General features: G+C 35.5%; 1 protein-coding gene across 1 annotated transcript; it reads left to right on the forward strand.

Annotated features, from left to right (window-relative positions):
- Positions 1-799: 799 nt before the first annotated feature.
- LOC125819244 (UTP--glucose-1-phosphate uridylyltransferase 3, chloroplastic) lies at positions 800-11,407 on the forward strand. The gene is made up of 17 exons (XM_049498712.1): positions 800-1,584; positions 2,806-2,980; positions 3,059-3,208; positions 3,306-3,467; positions 3,573-3,745; positions 3,856-3,922; positions 4,340-4,506; positions 5,579-5,737; positions 7,187-7,278; positions 7,375-7,469; positions 8,403-8,480; positions 8,663-8,758; positions 9,074-9,148; positions 9,225-9,316; positions 9,399-9,561; positions 9,964-10,024; positions 11,034-11,407. The coding sequence occupies exons 1-17, from the start codon at positions 890-892 to the stop codon at positions 11,144-11,146; spliced, it is 2,613 nt and encodes an 870-aa protein (XP_049354669.1). The 5' UTR covers positions 800-889; the 3' UTR covers positions 11,147-11,407.
- Positions 11,408-11,688: the final 281 nt, after the last annotated feature.

The raw sequence follows: 11,688 nt of genomic DNA on the forward strand, positions 1-11,688 counted from the left end.
TTGGGTTTTTTTGGTTAGACTCGATTTGTTGATTTGTGCGGTTCGCGGTTTGATTCTATTAATCCCTACATATATGTGTGTGTTTAATTCCTTGAAAAGTTCTCACATTTAAACAAAAAATCCCCAAATTAGAGATATCAAATCCTCATAATATATCCAATTTTTCAAAATATCACCCATTAATTTTAGCAACAATTTCATGAATCCGTAATTTGAACTTAACCTTCGAAGCTTTCTCTATGGTTGACAATGAAATTTCGTAAATCAACTCGAGCTATGATAGCTGCGAATTAGAATTTTATTAAATTATAGTTATATACTCCCCCTGTTTCAAAAAGAATAGCTTCATTTTCTTTTTATTCTGTTTAAAAAAGAATGACCCCTTTTCTTTTTTGACAACTCTTTAATTTCAACTTTCCACATGATATGTTTAAGGCTACAAGGTACATTTAACGTAACTTTAATTTAGAACCACAAGATTAAAAAAATTTCTTTTTTTTTAAAACTCCGTTTCAAGTCAAGCTAAGACATTCTTTTTTAAATGGAGGGAGTATATTTTGCTTTGCTATGTAATTTTTTTCTTAAATAAATACCAAACTAAGTTAAAAATGATGAATGTGGTGAAAGAAAATTAAGACCCAAAAACACATGAAAAAAAAAAAAAAAAAAAAACGAAGGAAAATACGAGCAACCAATGAAAATGAGGCAGAAGATGTTGATGATGAGGCTTCCGACGGTTATTTGGACATTGTTGTGACGTTTGGCTCCTTTGCTTTAAATATCCTTCATTTCCCCCCGGGCATATGCTTTCCGAATCTCCCCTTATCCCCTCTCTTTTCCCTTACAAATTCAAATCTCCCTTGAACTGCTTACTCTCTATCCCTCTCCAATGGCGTCCTCGACGCCAGTGCTTCAGCAGCACAACAACCTTCTTTTCACTTTCACCTCAAAATATACAAATTCACTTTTCTTCTTCAACTCTTATAGAGACTCTTCTCTTAATTATGTAACGAAGCCTCTACCCTCTACATCTTCCTCTTCTCTGTTTTCATCACCATTTCAATACTCGCGTCCTTTAGTTCGACTCACGCGCGTTACCACCGCGCCTGTAGAGTACGTGCCACCAGCACCTGACTTTGATTTTCACAAAGAAATCGCCAGGTTAAAAGATTTGAAATCGAAGCTTGATAATTGTACTAATTTGAAGGACAGAATCAGAGTGATTGACTCTGATAGTCGTGTAAATTCCTTTTTTTATTCGCATAAGAATTCGTTTTCTAGGGTTTTGGACACTTTGCATTTGGATAAGTATGAAGTGTTTTTGCTCAAATGCGTGGTTGCTGCCGGACAACAGCATGTTTTTGGTGATGTTTGTACAGAGTTTGACGCCACAAGAAGTTCACTGAAGAGTGCTTTTTATGCTTTGGCGGAGATGATTGACAATTGGGATGTAAATGAGGGTATTGGTCGCCATGATGTTAATGGTTATGGCCTTGGAATTGAAGAGCTTGAGGCATTGAGGTCAATGTTGAAAATTATTGCAGAGGTCGAGCGGTTTTATGATTGCATTGGAGGAATAATAGGGTTAGTTCTCTATGTTTGCTCCCATTGGACTTAATTTCTTCTGTTACTTATTAATTTCAACAAGCTGAACCTTGGACGCTGACATACAAGTTTGTATCCAGACTTTTGAGATCCTTCACTAGAGTATAATAGGTGAGTGCCTGAACAGTGACAGTAAGTACAATGAAAGGAGATAACAAGTTTGCATTTTCCTAGTGAGTAAGGGCGTTATAAACTAAAATTTGAAGCTCGTAAATAAACAAGTTAAGTTACTTCCTTAATGAAGTGGGGGAGAACCATGGGGTCTCTACTTCAAATCCCAGCAGAGGAAAAAAAACTAGGTTATTTCTTCCATTCTACCTGAATCTTGGTGGATCACGTACCTTTGTGCTGGTGGGGGTAGACGTGCAAGCTGACCCGGACACCACCATCATTTAAGAATTTAAAACCTTACTATCTATTATTATGCAACCGCAAAGATAGTACTTATTATTAATGAGCATATGGAAATCACTCAAACTTGCCTAATACTTTTGCAGAATTTGATGTAATATAATTAAAATGGTTGCTGTCCAATCCAGTTTTTCGAAGTGCTTAAATAATATAATGGAAGAACACCAAGTGTTCAAAAGTAAATTCCTTTTACTAGGTGGTTCAGTTACTGATTTTTGTGGACAAACTTGAGATAACACCAAGTGTTCAAAAGTAAATTCCTTTTCTAGGTGGTTCAGTTACTGATTTTTGTGGACAAATTTGAGATAGCATAAATTGTATAAGGCTACTTAAGTACCTACAACTTTCTGGAGCGCAAAGAGTTTAGTGTTTATTTTAAAAAGTAAATGTTAGTTTCCTTATGCTATATTCGCTTCATCTCATTTAATATGTGCTGAGCTGTCATACTCTGATATGTCTACTTAAGTACCTCCAACTTTTTGGATATGCAGAGTTGAGTGTTTCTTTTACCCGTAAATGTTAGTTTCCTTATGCTGTATCCCCTTCATTTCATCTAATACTTGCTGAGCCTTCATACTCTGATATTTTTCACCAAATGTATTCAACTTTATAAGTTCTCCTTTAAGCTTTGTACACGAGGATCTTTAGAAAATCATAAAAAATGATTTTCTTTTATTTTGTTTCAAAAATAATTTTGTTATCAAACCTTCCCATCATTGATCTATTTATTGATAGGTCCAGAGCTTTTCAAGCCACTCGTGCTAATGAAATACAAAGTTCTTGCTGCAGGTATCAAATCATGGTCCTTGAGCTTCTTGCTCAGTCAACTTTTGAACGACCGTGTCTGTCCCATAACTCAAATAGTTCTCTCAAGCGTGACATAACAGAAATTCATCCTCCAAATGTGCTTGATCTTTCTCATGATTTAGAATATGCATCTCAAGCAGCTATATGGGGAATCGAAGTTAGTCAATGCTATATTTTACAGATGTCAATACATGTAAGCTGGTATTGATCTACTCACTGTTTAACTCTTTTGAAGGGTTTGCCAAACATGGGTGAAATATATCCTCTTGGTGGCTCGGCAGACAGGCTGGGTTTGGTTGACTCAAACTCAGGTGAATGTCTTCCAGCTGCAATGCTTCCATACTGTGGGCGTACTCTATTAGAAGGTCTTATAAGAGATCTTCAGGTAATCGAAATACCCTTATCAAGTGATTTGTTTCTGCATTCATAGTGTTCTAAACCAAATCACAACAGAGATGATGATATCCTTTAACTACTGTAAGGCTAGGGAGTACCTGTATTTCAAGTTATACGGAAAACAATGCATCACTCCAGTTGCAATCATGACAAGTGCAGCAAAAAGCAATCATGAGCGTGTCACCACACTCTGTGAGGAACTCCGCTGGTTTGGAAGGGGAAGATCAAAGTTTAAACTTTTCGAGCAGGTAAAAATTTGAATGCTTTCCGTTCCTATGACTCCATGATTTGATGTGTGTTCTTATATATATTACATAATCTGTTCATTTGGTGATTTACTTGTCAATTGCTAGCCTCTTGTTCCAGCTGTTAGTGCAGAAGATGGGCAGTGGTTGGCTGGTAGACCATTCAAACCTGTATGCAAGCCAGGTGGTCATGGGGTGATCTGGAAACTTGCTTATAATGAAGGTGTTTTCCAGTGGTTTCATGATCATGGAAGACGAGGTGCAACCGTGCGACAAGTCAGGTTAACTTCAAATTTTTAACTGTGTTTTAAAATAATTACTAATTAGAATAAAAAGAGCAATTGTGGTATAATCTATGTCTTGAATATGGTTGACATTCTTGACTATGCAGTAATGTTGTGGCAGCGACAGATGTGACTCTTTTGGCTTTAGCTGGAATTGGTTTGCGTCAAGGAAAGGTATGGAATTATACCATGTCAGTTATTTTAAAAAACCATGCAGTCTGGACAGTAGATAATTGGAGAATTGGATTTGACTGCAATCTATTCTTGATATTCCTGGATCACCCAATTTCGACAGTCGGGAGGAGATCAAATAGGACTTGCTGATTAGGCAAATATGAATCCATTTAGTTCATGATATTAGTGCCTCCCTCACCCTGGGAGAAATCAATATTCTTAAATATTGGATTAGCAGGAACAGTTTATGGAACACAAGATATGTTTATTAAGTAACTTGCTCTGCTTGGAGAAGCCAGGATAAGAGTATATTTTGGCCTAGCCATGTTGACCTTATGCCTTATTTCTTTCTTGCTCTAGACTGGAATCGTACTGTTATTTACTTATTATATTTGTGGTCATATCCAAAATTTCCAGAAACTGGGCTTTGCTTCGTGTAAGCGAAATGCTGGTGCTACTGAAGGCATAAATGTTCTTATTGAGAAGAAGAATCTTGAGGGGAAATGGACTTGTGGTATATCCTGCATAGAATATACCGAGTTTGACAAGTTTGGGATGACAGATAATCCCCTTTCTTCTTACAGGTACTCTATGTCATTTCTTATTCAAATTCGAATGATTCCTTTAATTGGATCCTTTGGTCAGCTCATCGTCCATTCACGAGTTTTAAAATGATGACATCAAAAAATGTATCAAAACGAGTTTCTGCTTGTGACAGTAGCTTTAGCATTCTGAATGACCTTGTATGTAGTCTCTTGAGAGTACCAGCTGACACTAGGAATTTCCTACTACAAATTGATGCTGCCATTTGTAGCTTCCGGAATCAACTTTTCTAAATAGCTTTTAATTGTTGATGCTATAAATTTCCCTGAACCTGACATTATGGTCCATGATCTGAGGTTGGTGATGCATGTACATAATAAGAATGAAGACCTTTTGGCAATCAAGTAGAGTCAAACAGAATCCAATTCTGATGCAAAAATTCAAATTAAGGTGTGCCTAAAAATTACCTTATGCTCTCAGTTGCTTTTCTGGAAGTGTAGAAACTAATTTTATGTTGATGATATTAAACTTGAGAATTTATTACTGCATCAAGACTCTTATTGCATGTGTGGAGGACTTGTCACTATGGTAGTTCTCTTGATGTCCATTGGGTTGATTCTAGGGCACCTGTGGTGCATAAGAGTGAAGACTCAGAACACCTTTCGTCTGTCTAGATGAAATGTCTTATCCTTTTGGATTAACTTTTCCAACCTTCCATTCCAGTGTTGTTGCCTCACTTCTTAGTTGATGCTTACATGATATTCCCTCCATTTCAATTTATGTGGCAGTGTTTGATTGGACAAGGAGTTTAAAAAAGACTTGCTTGTAGTTTTAAACATGCCATTAGATTTTTGTGACTGCAAAAGCATGCCATTAAGGGTAAAATGCGAAGTGTAAAGTTGAAATGTTTCCAATAAAAAGGTGTCATTCTTATTTGAACGCACTATTTCTTGTATAAGGTGTAAAGCTGGCCTCTTTGTTTGTAACTATAAGCACAGTTTTATCATTACTTTTTTATCCTTCTGTCCAACTATCCATGGTCATGATGATCTTATTATAATTACTCTTAACACTGTAGAAAATTCTTATTCCGTATTTTCGTCCTTTGTTAAGTGTACAGGACGAATTTCCTGCCAATACAAACATTCTATATGTTGATTTGCCCTCTGCTGAGCTTGTTGCTTCAAGTAATGATGAGACTAGTTTGCCTGGAATGGTGCTTAATGTGAAAAAGGAAATCACATTTGTGGACCAGTTCAGAAGCAAGCATAGGTAAGATATACATCTTCTGGGTGTGTAAGCTACTCTAAAAGCCTCTTTGTCTTTCTTGATTGGGACATGTGCTGATTGTCAAATTTATTGCTGATAGATTCCATGAATACAAAAAATGCATTGAACACCAGATATGAAAGTATCTTGGTTTGTTATAACTTCCAGCTCACCATTCTGTTTTTCACTTAGAATATATTGACCATAAAGATTAAAAATGCTTCCCGCATGAAATAATTCCAGCTCACCCACATTCTTTACTTTCTTAAACTCCGTGCCAAATCAAAACAAATTGAAACGAAGGAGTAATTTCTATTCTTTTACACCTAGCATAATATCTATTTTCTCTTCCCATTAATATTGCAATACCTTGGTCAGAATTTTGTACAATTCCTATGTAAAAATACGTCACTTTAAGCGATCAATATTTTAATGAAAATTGGAGGACCTAAGGATTCTAGTTATCCTCACAATAAAGCTAGTGTCAGTAGCATGTTACACTATATTAAAAAAAATAGTTACTTGCGAAATATCTGAGGGAAAAGTTAGTATATTGAATTTTGTTTGACTAATAACTTTGACGTATGCTCCTTATGATTTACTGGACTAGCACCATGTTCTGAACTGCTGGACTTCAAAAAGATGATTGTGTCACATATATAACCCTTCCTATAGTTTATTCTTGATGGGACATCACATGTGCCTTGGGTATAAATCTGCTGTGAAAAAAAGGTTTGTCTCTGGTAGTTTCCAGTTGGTTCGTGCCACCACTTCCTTTTGAAAGAATAGGGAGTTGTAAAGTCTCTATGTAGTTCTCTAGTAATTTAATAATAGTAATTCTCTTCTGCAACATCAGTTTGCTCTCATGAATATATATAGCTCCTCTAGTAAACTTTAAATTGTTATAGTGCCATGTCAAATCATTATCTTTTTGTTTGAAGTTTTAGGTTCAAGACAAACTGCCATCACTGTCACACTTTCCAAAAAATGAAAATTGAAGCATAGCTCAAAAAACAATCAAAAATTTTGAGGATGACTAGAAGTTATTTAAAAGTTTAGTCATCAACTTCAAAAACACTCTAAAAACTGGTAATTTTGAACTGAAAAGAAAATTTGAAATGACTGCACTGTTTAAAGCACTCAAGGAAAAGGCTGAAATGGGTCCTCAAGAAACATTGCCTAATCTATGGCCGACTATCAGTTGTATAGTGGTTCTATCCATGGATCCATGGTTCCGAAAGAAGTATCTACTTAGCTTTCTTTCTTGGATGTAGTTACCTTTTTTAACTTTTGACTATGTGAAGTTTTTATCCTTGCGTTTGGAAGTTTTCCCATTGTATTATCAATTGTTTCCTGCAGTAGCTTCGTATTTGACCGAGTTCTCAGTTCATTAACAATAATTCAGATATGCTAATTCTTTACTGATACCAAGCATTTTACTTTCTATTCCAGTGTCCGAGGTGGCCGTCTTGAATGCACAATGCAAAACCTTGCTGACAACTTTTTCAATACATTCTCATCTCAATGTTATGATGGTGTCGAAGGTCTAACACAGCTATTTTGAGTGAAGTTTATTTTTGCATTTATCATAAACCAGGCTTGATGCAGTTTTGAATGAACTAATGTTGCTTATATTGCAGATGAACTAGATACTTTTATTGTATACAATGAAAGAAAGAAGGTGACATCATCTGCCAAGAAGAAACGTAGACAGGGTGACACGTCGCTTCACCAGGTTCTACATAATTTAGTAGCTTCTTTGAGTAATCCGGAACATGCAGCATGTTTTCCCTGATAAGCAAATTCTTGACCTAAAACAATAAACAACAGCGTCCCTTGTCTAACAGTTTAAGTTTTGTTTTACCACAATTGAAATGTGATATAAACTGTAAGCTTGTAGATGTAATGATCACACAATCTAACAATGTAGAGCAGGCAGAGGTCATCAGTTTAAGTTTGCGGCCATGCAATAACTGAAGTATCTTCACATATTTGGTCTAAGTAACATAAATAAATAAGCTGACAAAATTAACAGAACACGAATATGCCATATCTGCAATCTCTTTCAAGACAACACTATTGCGCTGAATATTTTCAGGCAAAGATTGCATGTGTTGTACTCTATTAAATGCTTGACTACTAACTTGTTAATTGTTGATAATTGATATTATCAACAGCCATTGCACTTTTTGTTGTTCATTTTGGGTTTCAAATGATTAAGATTGTTTATGCCCGTTTGAACAATATTTGGTTTAAGTTGAAAAAACTGAGTATTTGTAGTTGATTACAAAGACTGTTTGGAAGTTTGATTTGTAAAAATATCTATGTCAAAACGTCAACTTAAAATATTTGATTCACTCAATGTGTATAAAATAGTTTTTCTTTTAGTGAAGTAACAAATAATTATGGACACTCCAAAGAAGAAATGTTCAAATCAAAGGAAATGAGGCTGAAAACAATTTACTCTTTATCAACTATTTGAGGTTATTTGCAGCTGAGGGAAAAGAAAATAATGGATTTACATTTCTGGTAATGAGAGTCAAATCCCAAAGTCTAACATCACAGTTTTGGTGAATCTGTAATTTAATGGCTGTGTTTACTTTTTCAGAAATTAGATGAGATCAGAAGTACTACTATAACTCATTGGAATCGAAATTGTTCTTTGCAGACTCCAGATGGATCGCTATTGGATATAATGCGTAATGCCTATGATATTCTTTCTCACTGTGAGATCAAACTTCCAAAGGTATATTCTTGGGCTAAACTTTCGGCATTTGTGTGCGTACCTCTTGGAGTACTATTATCTAGTTACTTGAACTTGGTTAGTGTGTTCATTAGTGAGCAATTTATTCCAGTCTGATTCCTCAGAGCACCTGTTTCTTCTGAAGTTAGTACACTTCTTTATACTCTTTTTATATATATCTACAGATTGAAGGTAATGAAAAGTATGTTGACTCTGGGCCTCCATTTCTAATTTTTCTCCATCCTGCTCTAGGCCCCCTTTGGGAAGTAACCAGACAGAAGGTAATCCAGCAATTGCCTTTCTGTTAAAGTGTTTCATTGACTTGCATTGTTTTAATTTACTTCAGTTCTCCCTCATATCTGGAATTTTTCCCTGGAACCTCCAGAGCATAAAGCTGTGACTATGATTTGAAAATTGGCCTTGAAAAATGATATCTAGTCCTTATTTATCATTGGACATACTACTGTTTCTTCCCTGGCCATCGTCTACCTTCGTCAAAATGCTAGTAGCATAATTAATCAATTTACATTATTCCAGTCTGGCATGCTTTACTATCCTGAAAGTTGTAACCTTTTCTTTTGCTTTGTCTCTCTTAGTTCCATCGAGGTTCTATCTCTAGGGGTTCAGAGTTGCAAATAGAGGTTGCTGAATTCTTGTGGAGAGATGTGCAGGTTAGGATTCTTGGTTCCCCCTGCAGGTCATACTTTTCTGCTCGTTATGACCAATTTGCTTGGCTTTGTTTTTCAGCTTGATGGGAGTTTGATCATTTTAGCTGAGAATGTTCTAGGTTCTCCAAGGATTGATGAAAATGGTGAAACCGTTCTTCATTATGGAAAAAGGTAATGAAGTCCACCTGGTTGTTTGATTCTTGAATTTACTAGTTTGGAAGATGTACATTTAATGATAAAATCCTTTATGTAGGTGTGGGAGATGTAAGCTGGAGAATGTCAAGATATTGAATGATGGAATTGATTGGAATGCAAGAGAAAATTTATACTGGAAGCACGATGTGCAGCGGTTTGAGGCAGTAAAGGTGATACTTCATGGAAATGCAGAATTTGAAGCAGTGGATGTTATATTGCAGGTTTGCTTGACTTTAGATTATATGATTAGCATTTGAACATGAAAAAATGTAGTTGTGAATTCTTGTTGTACTTTGGGAGTTACGTTATCACCAACTTATGCAAATATGACTCTGTTAAGTTGTATGTTATAGTTTTCTGTCCCAGATTGCCCTTGGAAGAGGGAGGGTTTGTTGAAAGTAAATAAAAAAACTAAAAGGGCAAGATAATATCACTTATGCTGATGATTAACTTTGGTCATGCTACCATGATTTGGTGTTTCTGTTAAAAGGAACTTGAACTATATGGCTTACATGACTCATTATTCATGAATCCTGCCCTATTGAAAATCCTGTTACTGTGCTTTTTTGTTTTATTTTATCAGATGCTGAAATGTTCCTTTATCTTGTTTTTTCTGAATGCAGGGTAATCATGTTTTTGAAGTTCCAGATGGTTACAAAATGAAGATAACAACTGGAGATTCAGGTTTCTAGAACATTTGATCTAATATATGCTTGTTTTACTCGTTCATTATTTTGTTAGATGCATTTTGCAGAGGCATTTCATATTTATTAATGGTGGCATTAAACTTTGTCATGCTATTGAACAAAAATCACTTTAATAACTAACCATGTTTAACCAATTTTCTACTTTATCACTTTTTAAATAATCAAAAACCAGTTTTGATAAACCAAACCAAACCAGCCTTCTAATACAGGTTTTAGGTATTGCGCTTCTGGACACTTAAAAAGTAATTTGGACATACTATTGTCAATAGAGTTATTCTTTGCATCTTTTCACATAAGCATCTTAGTGAGGTATTTGTTAGACTATTAGAAAAGATGTTGCACTGGTGAAAGCTGACAAGAGTATGTATGAACCTGCATTTATTACCGAAAGGTCTTGTAGAACCCAGGTACGTGTACCAAACTTTACTAACATAGTAGTAGTAATTATATTGTATATACAGATATTAGTATACATACATTCTCAAGCACAAAAATATGGGGTAAATAAAGGTCATCCTGGCAGTGTATGTGTACCTAGGTTCTATAAGGCCTGAAATCAGTAATAGATGCAAGCACATGTGGGGTAAATAAAGGTAAGTCTTGAGAGGGTTTGAGAAAGACACCTTGAATAAATGCAAATTTCCTGGGGCCGTATGCTTCAGTTGGAAAATGATCTTAGTGATATATATTTAGTCCACTTCCCAGAAAACCTTCTGACTTCCAATTGGGTGAGGGATTCCCATCTATAGAGAAGTTGGAAACGTGATCTGTTCTTGGGTGCATTCAATGTTTAAATGTTAATGATAAAAAATCTTTTCTTTCTTATATAGTCCTTCCGTTGACACATTTTTGTGTACATACCTGTATAAATGTAATTACTGCTACTGTGTTGGTAAAGTTTGATACCGACTGGCTTATGTTTAGTGTCCATTTTTTTCGGTTGAAAATACTGAGTTTTATTTACTAATTGTGTTCCTGTTGTTCAGGGTTAGCTGTTGAACTTAAACCTATTGAGAATAAGTTGATGGAGTCTGGAAGCTGGTTTTGGAACTACAAGATAATGGGCAACCATGTTCAGTTGGAATTGGTGGTGTTATAGTAGGATTGACAGATACCTACCCACTTTTGTGAATCATGGTTCACAACTGGGGCTTGTAACTGGTTCAGGCTTGGTTGAACAAAAGTTGAACCACTCGACTCTGCATCAGTTTTGTGATAATGAGTCTTAATGCCATATAATAACAAAGTGATTGAGGCTGTTTGTAATTTAGTTGTAAATCATGTGCAAGCACAATTTTACAACTCTCAATACCACAGTTGTATATTTTCTTTCCTTTTTTCCCCTGTATAAATGTGAATAATTGAGTTCCACTCCAGGTTTCCTGGTCATTGTTGTATACTTCTTGATTTCTGTAACAAGATCGATTCTATGAAAGATATATGCTCGTGGATCTATGTTTACTTTTATGTTTCTAGGTTGATGGGAGTTGGGAATAACCTCTTCTCTTTGGACTGAAGTTGCAGTGCTATCTTTCGAGGAAAAAGAGAGCAAGGCAACTAAAATATGAAAGAAATTGCAGATTTTTCTTTCCACGGCAAAGGTCTAATTAGTGTGTGAAATGTGAACAATGCATTGTCATA

The sequence above is a fragment of the Solanum verrucosum genome, unplaced genomic scaffold (genome assembly GCF_900185275.1).
Source record: "Solanum verrucosum unplaced genomic scaffold, falcon-dt-bn FXZP01000207.1, whole genome shotgun sequence".
Lineage (NCBI taxonomy): Eukaryota > Viridiplantae > Streptophyta > Magnoliopsida > Solanales > Solanaceae > Solanum > Solanum verrucosum.

Excerpts from the sequence above, each read along its gene's own strand:
- LOC125819244 (XM_049498712.1), top strand. The coding sequence starts at position 890 with ATGGCGTCCTCGACGCCAGTGCTTCAGCAGCACAACAACCTTCTTTTC. Across the intron at positions 2,981-3,058 it reads CAGCTATATGGGGAATCGAA|GGTTTGCCAAACATGGGTGA; the intron begins GTTAGTCAATGC and ends ACTCTTTTGAAG. Across the intron at positions 7,470-8,402 it reads GTGACACGTCGCTTCACCAG|ACTCCAGATGGATCGCTATT; the intron begins GTTCTACATAAT and ends TGTTCTTTGCAG.